Below are 11,085 nucleotides of genomic sequence, written 5' to 3'. Positions count from 1 at the left end.
GCAGAAAATGGGGGAAAATCGGGGTATTTGGGGGCAAAAAAAGGGAGGAAACCTGGGGAGTTTGGGGGAAAAAAGGGGGGAACCTGGAGAGTTTGGGGGCACAGAAAGGGGAAAACCAGGGGGTTTAGGGGCACAAAAGGGGCTCTGGGCAAAGGGGGGGCAAAGGGAGGGGACAGGGACAGCTTGGGGACAGTGGGGTGTCACAGGGGACACCGGGGGGAGCAGCGGTGAGGACAGGGGTGTGACACACCCAGGGCACACCCACACAGGTGACACACACAGGGACACAGAGCTGCAGTGACACACCCCGGTTTATTGCCATGGTGACACCCCAAAACCCCAGGGTCACAGCCACAGGGTCCCCAATGTCCCCAGGAGCAGCTGGTCACTGTAGGGTCCTCAGCATTGGTCACTCCAGTGTCCCCAGGATTGGTCACTGCAGGGTCCATCTCTAGCGTCCCCAGGATTGGTCACTGCAGGGTTCATCTCCAGTGTCCCCAGGGCTGGTCACTGCAGGGTCCATCTCCAGTGTCCCCAGTGTCCCCAGGACTGGTCACTGCAGGGTCCATCTCCAGTGTCCCCAGGATTGGTCACTGCAGGGTCCATCTCCAGTGTCCCCAGTGTCCCCAGGATTGGTCACTACAGGGTCACTCCCGTGTCCCCAGGAGCTGCTGGTCACTACAGGGTCACAGCCACAGTGTCCCCAGGACTGGTCACTACAGGGTCACAGCCACAGTGTCCCCAGGACTGGTCACTGCAGGGTCACTCCAGTGTCCCCAGGATTGGTCACTGCAGGGTCACACTCCAGTGTCCCCAGGACTGGTCACTGCAGGGTCCCACTCTAGAGTCCCCAGGACTGGTCACTACAGGGTCCATCTCCAGTGTCCCCAGGATTGGTCACTGCAGGGTCACTGCAGGGTCCCCAGGACTGGTCACTGCAGGGTCACTCCCGTGTCCCCAGGACTGGTCACTACAGGGTCCCCAGTGTCCCCAGGACTGGTCACTGCAGGGTCACACTCCAGTGTCCCCAGGACTGGTCACTGCAGGGTCACAGCCACAGTGTCCCCAGGACTGGTCACTGCAGGGTCACTCTCCAGTGTCTCCAGGACTGGTCACTGCAGGGTCACTCCAGTGTCCCCAAGACTGGTCACTACAGGGTCACTGCAGGGTCCCCAGGACTGGTCACTACAGGGTCACACTCCAGTGTCCCCAGGATTGGTCACTGCAGGGTCCATCTCCAGTGTCCCCAGGAGCTGCTGGTCACTGCAGGGTCACACTTCAGTGTCCCCAGGACTGGTCACTACAGGGTCACACTCCAGTGTCCCCAGGGCTGGTCACTGCAGGGTCACTCCCGTGTCCCCAGGAGCTGCTGGTCACTAAAGGGTCACAGCCACAGTGTCCCCAGGACTGGTCACTGCAGGGTCACTCCAGTGTCCCCAGGACTGGTCACTGCAGGGTCACTGCAGTGTCCCCAGGGCTGGTCACTACAGGGTCACTGCAGGGTCCCCAGGACTGGTCACTGCAGGGTCACTCCCGTGTCCCCAGGACTGGTCACTGCAGGGTCACAGCCACAGTGTCCCCAGGACTGGTCACTACAGGGTCCCCAGTGTCCCCAGGACTGGTCACTACAGGGTCACTCCCATGTCCCCAGGACTGGTCACTGCAGGGTCACAGCCACAGTGTCCCCAGGAGCTGCTGGTCACTGCAGGGTCACACTCCAGTGTCCCCAGGACTGGTCACTGCAGGGTCACTCCCGTGTCCCCAGGACTGGTCACTGCAGGGTCACTCCCGTGTCCCCAGGAGCTGCTGGTCACTGCAGGGTCACTCCCGTGTCCCCAGGACTGGTCACTACAGGGTCCCACTGCAGAGTCCCCAGGACTGGTCACTGCAGGGTCACTCCTGTGTCCCCAGGACTGGTCACTACAGGGTCACTGCAGGGTCACTCCCATGTCCCCAGGACTGGTCACTGCAGGGTCACTCCTGTGTCCCCAGGAGCTGCTGGCCACTACAGGGTCACAGCCACAGTGTCCCCAGGACTGGTCACTGCAGGGTCACACTCCAGTGTCCCCAGGACTGGTCACTGCAGGGTCACTCCAGTGTCCCCAGGACTGGTCACTGCAGGGTCACTGCAGTGTCCCCAGGGCTGGTCACTACAGGGTCACTGCAGGGTCCCCAGGACTGGTCACTGCAGGGTCACACTCCAGTGTCCCCAGGACTGGTCACTACAGGGTCACTGCAGGGTCCCCAGGACTGGTCACTACAGGGTCACTCCCGTGTCCCCAGGACTGGTCACTGCAGGGTCACAGCCACAGTGTCCCCAGGACTGGTCACTACAGGGTCCCCAGTGTCCCCAGGACTGGTCACTACAGGGTCACTCCCATGTCCCCAGGACTGGTCACTGCAGGGTCACAGCCACAGTGTCCCCAGGACTGGTCACTGCAGGGTCACTCCCATGTCCCCAGGACTGGTCACTGCAGGGTCACTCCCGTGTCCCCAGGAGCTGCTGGTCACTGCAGGGTCACACTCCAGTGTCCCCAGGACTGGTCACTGCAGGGTCACACTCCAGTGTCCCCAGGACTGGTCACTGCAGGCTCCCCAGTGTCCCCAGGACTGGTCACTGCAGGGTCCCCAGTGTCCCCAGGATTGGTCACTACAGGGTCCCCAGTGTCCCCAGGACTGGTCACTGCAGGGTCACACTGCAGAGTCCCCAGGACTGGTCACTGCAGGGTCACTCCCGTGTCCCCAGGAGCAGCTGGTCACTGCAGGGTCCTCAGCATTGGTCACTCCAGTGTCCCCAGGACTGGTCACTACAGGGTCACTGCAGGGTCCCCAGGGCTGGTCACTGCAGGGTCCCCAGGGCTGGTCACTGCAGGGTCACAGCCACAGTGTCCCCAGGACTGGTCACTGCAGGGTCACACTCCAGTGTCCCCAAGACTGGTCACTGCAGGGTCACTGCAGAGTCCCCAGGGCTGGTCACTGCAGGGTCACTGCAGAGTCCCCAGGGCTGGTCACTGCAGGCTCCCCAGTGTCCCCAGGGCTGGTCACTACAGGGTCACTGCAGAGTCCCCAGGACTGGTCACTGCAGGGTCACACTCCAGGGTCCCCAGTGTCCCCAGGACTGGTCACTGCAGGGTCACTGCAGGGTCCCCAGGACTGGTCACTGCAGGGTCACTCCAGTGTCCCCAGGAGCTGCTGGTCACTACAGGGTCACAGCCACAGTGTCCCCAGGACTGGTCACTGCAGGGTCACTCCAGTGTTCCCAGGACTGGTCACTACAGGGTCCATCTCCAGTGTCCCCAGGATTGGTCACTGCAGGGTCACACTCCAGTGTCCCCAGGATTGGTCACTGCAGGGTCCCCAGGACTGGTCACTGCAGGGTCACACTCCAGTGTCCCCAGGACTGGTCACTGCAGGGTCACTCCAGGGTCCCCAGGAGCTGCTGGTCACTACAGGGTCACAGCCACAGTGTCCCCAGGACTGGTCACTACAGGCTCCCCAGGGTTGGTTACCACAGTGACGTGATGCTGCAGCCCCCAGGGGTCAGTTGGTCACCACAGGGGCCCCCAGGTCACTCGGTCATGGCAGTGTCCCCACAGATGACAGGGCCATGGCAGTGTCCCCACGGTGTCCCCACAGTGGTCACTGTGCCGTGGCAGTCCCTGTTCCATGGCCACACCCCCATGGTGGTCACTGTGGTCAGTGGCTGCTCCATGGTGATGTCCTGGTGTCCCCGTGGTGGTCACCGTGCCATGGCCATGTCCCTGAAGTGGTCACTGCTCTGTGGCAATGTCCCTTCAGTGTCCCAGTGGTCAGTCACTGTGCCATGGCAATGTGTCTGCTGGTCACTCTGGTCACTGTGCCATGGCCATGTCCCCATGGTGGTCACTGCGATGGTCACTGTGCCATGGTGGTGTCCTGCTGTCCCCGCAGTGGTCACTGTGCCATGGTGATGTCCCAGGATGGTCACTGTGGTCAGTCACTAACCCACAGCAGTGTCCTGGGTGGTCACTGCGGTCACTCAGTGCTCCATGGCGGTGTCCTAGGGCACTCATTGTGGTCACTCAGTGCTCCATGACAGTGTCCTGGGGCTGTCACTGTGGTCACTCAGTGCTCCATGACAGTGTCCTGGGGTGGTCACTGCGGTCACTCAGTGCTCCATGGCGGTGTCCTGGAGTGGTCACTGTGCTGGTCAGTGCTCCATGACAGTGTCCTGAGGTGGTCACCGCGCTGGTCAGTGCTCCATGGCGGTGTCTGGGTGGTCACTCAGTGTTCCATGGCAGCATCCCGGGGTGGTCACCGTGCTGGTCAGTGCTCCATGGTGGTGTCCTGGGGTGGTCACTGTGCTGGTCAGTGCTCCATGGTGGTGTCCTGGGGTGGTCACCGTGCTGGTCAGTGCTCCATGGTGGTGTCCTGGGGTGGTCACCGTGCTGGTCAGTGCTCCATGGCAGTGTCCTGGGGTGGTCACCACACTGGTCAGTGCTCCATGGCGGTGTCCTGGGGTGGTCACCGTGTTGGTCAGTGCTCCATGGCAGCACCCCTGGGTGGTCACCGTGCTGGTCAGTGCTCCATGGCAGTGTCCCGGGGTGGTCACTGTGCTGGTCAGTGCTCCATGGCGGTGTCCTGGCGCAGCCTGGCCCTCACCACGCCGTCCAGCACGGCGTGCAGCCCCTGGCAGGCGGCCTGGGCAGCGTCCAGCACTGGCCGCAGCCGCTCCTGGTGCAGGCGGGCGCTGAGCTGGCACAGGGCCAGCTGCCCGCTGCCCGCCACCGTGGCCACGGCCAGCCTGGGGCCTCCGGCCGCCTCCTCGGCCGCGCTCAGGTCACTCAGGGCCACCGGGGGTCCGGCCGGGGGCTCGGCCAGCCCGGCCGACCCGGCCACCACGGCCCCGCGCAGCGCCACGCCAGCGTCCAGCAGCGCCAGGCCTGCTGCGCTGACACTGGCACCCAGCTCACCGCCATCGGCCTGGAGAACCTGGGGAGAAACGGGTCAGGGTCACCCCAAAATATCCCCAAATTGTATTGACACTGTGTGCCCCAGCAGTGCCAGTCCTGCTGCGCTGACACTGGCACCGAGCTCACCACCATCGGCCTGGAGAACCTGAGGAGAAACGGGTCAGGGTCACCCCAAAATATCCCAAAATATCCCCAAATCATATTGACACTGTGTGCCCCAGCAGTGCCAGTCCTGCTGCGCTGACACTGGCACCGAGCTCACCGCCATCGGCCTGGAGAACCTGGGGGAAAAGGGGTCAGGATCACCCCAAAATATTCCAAAATATCCCCAAAATTGTATTGACACTGTGTGCCCCAGCAGTGCCAGTCCTGCTGCACTGACACTGGCACCGAGCTCGCCGCCATCGGCCTGGAGAACCTGGGGGAAAAGGGGTCAGGATCACCCCAAAATATCCCCAAAATATCCCCAAAATTGTATTGACACTGTGTGCCCCAGCAGTGCCAGTCCTGCCACGCTCACACTGGCACCCAGCTCACCGCCATCGGCCTGGAGAACCTGGGGGGACAGGGGTCAGGATCACCCCAAAATATCCCAAAATATCCCCAAATTGTATTGACACTGTGTGCCCCAGCCCAGCCACGCTGGCATCAAGGAGTGCCAGTCCTGCTGCGCTGACACTGGCACCGAGCTCGCTGCCATCAGCCTGGAGAACCTGGGGGAAATGGGTCAGGGTCACCCCAAAATATCCCAAAATATCCCCAAAATTGTATTGACACTGTGTGCCCCAGCAGTGCCAGGCCTGCTGCGCTGACACTGGCACCGAGCTCGCCGCCATCAGCCTGGAGAACCTGGGGGAAAAGGGGAATGGGTCACCCTAAAATATCCCAAAATATCCCCAAAATATCCCAAAATATCCCCAAAATTGTATTGACACTGTGTGCCCCAGCAGCGCCAGTCCTGCTGCACTGACACTGGCACCCAGCTCACCGCCATCGGCCTGGAGAACCTGGGGAGAAACGGGTCAGGGTCACCCCAAAATATCCCCAAATTGTATTGACACTGTGTGCCCCAGCCCAGCCACGCTGGCATCAAGGAGTGCCAGTCCTGCTGCACTGACACTGGCACCCAGCTCGCCGCCATGGGCCTGGAGAACCTGGGGAGAAACGGGTCAGGGTCACCCCAAAATATCCCAAAATATCCCCAAATTGTATTGACACTGTGTCCCAGCAGTGCCAGTCCTGCTGCACTGACACTGGCACCCAGCTCACTGCCATCGGCCTGGAGAACCTGGGGGAGAAACGGGTCAGGGTCACCCTAAAATATCCCAAAATATCCCAAAATATCTCCTAAATTGTATTGGCACTGTGTGCCCCAGCCCAGCCATGCTGGCATCAAGGAGTGCCAGTCCTGCTGCACTGACACTGGCACCGAGCTCGCCGCCATCGGCCTGGAGAACCTGGGGAGAAACGGGTCAGGGTCACCCCAAAATATCCCAAAATATCCCCAAATCATATTGACACTGTGTGCCCCAGCAGTGCCAGTCCTGCTGCACTGACACTGGCACCCAGCTCACCGCCAACGGCCTGGAGAACCTGGGGGAAAAGGGGTCAGGGTCACCCCAAAATGCCCAAATTACCCCAAAACATCCCCTAAAAGACCCCAAAACAAACCCTAAAACACCCCAAAACATCCCCTAAAAAACCCCAAAACCACACAGAACCCATGTGTGTCCCAGCTCGGCTGTGCCCCCCGTGACGCCCAGCTTCCCTCCATCTGCCTGCAGCACCTGTGCTCAGGGACACTCCAAAAACACCCAAATCACCCCAAAACTCCACAGATTTGGGGTGCGCACGGCCCCTCCAGGACCCCTAAAAATTCCCCCAGGACCCTCCAAACCCCCCCAGACTCACCTGGACGTGCACATTGATCTGGGAGTGGCAGTACAGCTGGCTGAACATGACCCTCCAAAGATCCAGGACTCCCCCCCAAATCCTGTCATGACCCCCCAAAATCCCCTCAGGACCCCCCAAATCTCACCTGTACGTGCACGTCGATCTGGGAGCGCGGGTAGAGCTGGCTGAGCACGGCTCCAGGATCCCCCCAAATCCCCCAGAACATCCCCAAATCCCCCCAAACCCCCTCAGAACCCCCCCAAATACCCTTAGGATCCCCCCCAAATTCACCCAAACTGACCTGTACGTGCACGTCGATCTGGGAGCGCGGGTAGAGCTGGCTGAGCACGGCTCCAGGATCCCCCCAAATCCCCCAGAACATCCCCAAATCCCCCCAAACCCCCTCAGAACCCCCCCAAATACCCTTAGGATCCCCCCCAAATTCACCCAAACTGACCTGTACGTGCACGTCGATCTGGGAGCGCGGGTAGAGCTGGCTGAGCACGGCTCCAGGATCCCCCCAAATCCCCCAGAACATCCCCAAATCCCCCCAAACCCCCTCAGAACCCCCCCAAATACCCTTAGGATCCCCCCCAAATTCACCCAAACTGACCTGTACGTGCACGTCGATCTGGGAGCGCGGGCAGAGCTGGCTGAGCACGGCTCCCTCCAGCCCCGCAGCAGCAGCGCTCCCCTAAACCCCCCACAGAACATCCCCAAATCCCGCCAGAACACCCCCAAATCCCCTCAGGACCCCCCAAACCTCACCTGTACGTGCACGTCGATCTGCGAGCGGGGATAGAGCTGGCTGAGCACGGCTCCCTCCAGCACGCCCCGCAGCAGCAGCGCTCGCTCCCCCGATCTCCGGTCCGTCCCGCCCTGCGCCGGCCTCCGGCGCCGCTCGCCGCCCCCCGCGAACGGGGCCGAGCTGCAGCGGACACTGAGCAGCGCCCGGTCCGGTGGGGCCTTGGCCCGGGACCCCCGAACCTGAGGGGGAAAGAGCAGGGACTGAGGGGGGCACACATATGGGGGGGCCTTGGGCCCGGGACCCCCGAACCTGAGGGGGAAAGAGCAGGGACTGAGGGGAGCACACATATGGGGGAGCCTTGGGCCGGGACCCCCGAACCTGAGGGGGAAAGAGCAGGGACTGAGGGGGGCACACATATGGGGGGGCCTGGGCCTGGGACCCCCGAACCTGAGGGGGAAAGAGCAGGGACTGAGGGGGGCACACATATGGGGGGGCCTTGGCCCGGGACCCCCGAACCTGAGGGAGAAAGAGCAGGGACTGAGAGGGGCACACATATGGGGGGGCCTTGGGCCGGGACCCCCGAACCTGAGGGGGGAAAGAGCAGGGACTGAGGGGGGCACACATATGGGGGGGCCTTGGGCTGGGACCCCCAAACCTGAGGGGGAAAGAGCAGGGACTGAGGGGGGCACACATATGGGGGGGCCTTGGGCCGGGACCCCCGAACCTGAGGGGGAAAGAGCAGGGACTGAGGGGGGCACACATATGGGGGGGCCTTGGGCCGGGACCCCCGAACCTGAGGGGGAAAGAGCAGGGACTGAGGGGGGCACACATATGGGGGGGCTTTAGGCCGGGACCCCCGAATCTGAGGGGGAAAGAGCAGGGACTGAGGGGGGCACACATATGGGGGGGGCTTGGGCTGGGACCCCCAAACCTGAGGGGGAAAAAGCTGGGAGGGGGGGCGGTCACCCACATGGGGGGGGGCTGTGGGACCCCCGAATCTGAGGGGGACACCCACATTGGGGAGGAGAGTGTGGGACCTCCATATGAAGGGGTGAGAGAGAGAAACGGGGAGGTTCCCTCCCACGACAGGGGGGACACAGATTGGGGATTGGGGCTCAGAATGGGGGACCCCGATAACCCCACGGGGAGGGGAGCAGGGACACTGGAGGAGGGGAGGGTGTCATAGACCTGAGGGGGTTCACAAGCCTCGAGCGGGGGTCACAAGCCCCAGGGGAATTCACAAGCCCTCAGGGGAGGTTTCACCAGCCCCGGGGCCCCGCTCACCTCGTGCGGGCCGTACACGGCCGCCAGCACTTTGGTGTTGCCCTGCTCCAGGTAGGCCGAGCCGTCGGCCCGGGCCAGCACCCCGAGCCGGGCCCGCACCTTGCGCAGCTCGTCCGGCCGCCGCCCGTCCGCCCGGAACCCCGCGTCCGACACCAGCTCCAGTCCCGCCATGCCGGTACCGCCGCTGGTGCCGCTCCCGCCGCCGGTACCGCGTGTGGGGCCGGACTACAACTCCCGGCGTGCCACGCGCGCGGCCCTTAGCGCCCGTGCTCGCCGTGAGGGACTGGACTACAACTCCCGGCGTGCCCCGCCCGAGCCTCCCGCCAATAGCAGGCGCCGCCCCCCTGACGCTCCCGCGGCTGAGGCCACGCCTCCACAGGCTAGTCCCACGGGGGCCACGCCTCCTGTGACGCAATCCCATAACAGGCCGCGCCCCATTCGGTCACGCCCCTCCGTACAGACCACGCCCCCATAGAGGCGGTGTCCCGGTTCCGCCCCCCTGTCGGCCCCGCCCCCCGTAGGGCCCCGCCCCCTCGGTCCGTTCTCGGCACCGAACGGGACCGGGCGGCACCGGAGCGACCCCAGCGCCCCCTGGCGGAGCGGCAGCACCCCCGGACCCCTCCTCGGGCACGGCCCAACCCTCCCGGGCTGTCCCGGTCCCGGTCCGGGTCCCGAGCGGGCACCGCCGGCCGTCCCGAGCGCTCGGAGCGGGTCAGAACCGGCACCGGCACAGCACCGAGCCCGTGTCCCGCCGGCACCGGGCGGCACCGAGCGCTGGGCGGGCCGGAGCGGGCGGCTCCGCTCTGCCGTTCCCGCTGACCCCTGTCCGGCCAGCGCTGACCTTGCCCAGGCCGGTCCGGACCGGCCCCGAGCGCCGCCGCTCCCCTGCCCGGTCCCGATCCCGGTCCCGGTATCGCCATGGCCGCCCCGCCGGGCCCCGCCGGCTTCCAGTTCGCCATCGACCGCGGCGGGACCTTCACGGACGTGTTCGCCCGCTGCCCCGGCGGCCGCGTCCGCGTCCTCAAGCTGCTCTCCGAGGACCCCGCGTACCGCGACGCGCCCACCGAGGGCATCCGCCGCGTCCTGCAGGAGGTGCGGCACCGGGGGGACACCGGGGACAGCGGGGGGACAGCAACGGGACCCCAGGAACGGCGGGGACAGCGAGGGGGACAGCGGGTCTTGGCGGGGACAAGGCAGGGGGACGCGGCAGGGATATGGCGGGAACCCCCCAAATTCCTTTATGGGACCACCGGGACCCCCGGGACCCCCAGGACATGGCGGGAGGACAGCGGGATCCCTGGGACCCCCCAAATTCCCTTCTGGGACCACCGGGACCCCCGAATGCACTGCTGGGACCACCTGGATCCCCGGGACCCCCAGGACATGGCGGGGGGACAGTGGGATCCCTGGGACCCCCCAAATTCCCTGCTGGGACCACCGGGACCCCCGGGACCCCCAGGACATGGCGGGGGGACAGCGGGATCCCCGGGACCCCCCCAAATTCCCTGCTGGGACCACCGGGACCCCCGAATCCACTGCTGGAACCACCGGGACCCCCCAAACCCCCCGAGTACCCTTCTGGGACCACCAGAACCCCCGGGATCCTCGGGACCCCCCAAATCCCCCGAGTACCCTGCTGGGACCCCCGGGACCACCGGGATCCTCGGGACCCCCCAAACCCCCCGAGTACCCTTCTGGGACCCCCAGGACCCCCCTCAGGAGCTCACCGGGACCCCCCGAAGGAACACACTGGGACCCCCCCCCCCCAAATGCCTCTCCCTGGGGCCCCCATAGGAAATTTCGGGACCCCCCAAGGGGACCCCTCGGGCCCCCCCCCACCCCAGCCCTGGGCCTGCCTGGACCCCCGGCCCGACCCCGTGCTGGGGGTCCCCATATGGGTCTGGGGTCCCCAAATGGGTCTGGGGGTCCCTAAGTGGGGCTGGGATCCCCGAATGGGTATGGGGTCCCTAAATGGGTGTGGGGTCCCTAAATGGGTCTAGGGTCCCCAAGTGGGGCTGGGGGTCCCCAAATGGGTCTGGGGTCTGGGTCTCAGTTTTGGGGTCCCACAGGAGCTGGGGGTGTCCCTGCCCCAGGATGGATCCACTCAGGCACCGGGGGTCTGGGGGTCCCCCAAATGGGTCTGGGGGTTTCCACATGGCTCTGGGGTCCCTAAATGGGTCTGGGGGCTCAGTTTTGGGGTCCCACAGG

At 64.7% G+C, this 11,085-nt stretch overlaps 2 protein-coding genes across 2 annotated transcripts in view; one reads left to right on the top strand and one right to left on the bottom strand.

Moving 5' to 3' along the window:
* Positions 1-3,509: 3,509 nt before the first annotated feature.
* EXOSC4 (exosome component 4) lies at positions 3,510-9,187 on the bottom strand. The gene is made up of 3 exons (XM_074558859.1): positions 8,878-9,187; positions 7,614-7,832; positions 3,510-4,971 (listed from the first exon to the last, which is right to left on the bottom strand). Exons 1-3 carry the CDS (start codon positions 9,046-9,048, stop codon positions 4,600-4,602), a joined length of 762 nt encoding a protein of 253 aa, XP_074414960.1. The 5' UTR covers positions 9,049-9,187; the 3' UTR covers positions 3,510-4,599.
* Positions 9,188-9,366: 179 nt separating this feature from the next.
* OPLAH (5-oxoprolinase, ATP-hydrolysing) overlaps positions 9,367-11,085 on the top strand; it is a 66,764-nt gene continuing 65,045 nt past the window's right edge. Inside the window, 1 exon segment of the mRNA XM_074558844.1 lies at positions 9,367-9,969. Within this exon segment, the coding sequence (XP_074414945.1) occupies positions 9,796-9,969 (174 nt within the window). The 5' untranslated portion in view covers positions 9,367-9,795.

This window comes from Zonotrichia albicollis, chromosome 1 (genome assembly GCF_047830755.1).
Source record: "Zonotrichia albicollis isolate bZonAlb1 chromosome 1, bZonAlb1.hap1, whole genome shotgun sequence".
Classification (NCBI taxonomy): domain Eukaryota; kingdom Metazoa; phylum Chordata; class Aves; order Passeriformes; family Passerellidae; genus Zonotrichia; species Zonotrichia albicollis.
This window is presented reverse-complemented; position numbering and strand designations above follow the sequence as displayed.

Coding starts and splice junctions, on each gene's coding strand:
- EXOSC4 (XM_074558859.1), bottom strand. CDS start 9,048: ATGGCGGGACTGGAGCTGGTGTCGGACGCGGGGTTCCGGGCGGACGGG. Junction 7,833..8,877: donor CCGTGTACGGCCCGCACGAG/GTGAGCGGGGCC, acceptor TTTCCCCCTCAG/GTTCGGGGGTCCCGGGCCAA. Junction 4,972..7,613: donor AGATCGACGTGCACGTACAG/GTGAGGTTTGGG, acceptor GTTTCTCCCCAG/GTTCTCCAGGCCGATGGCGG.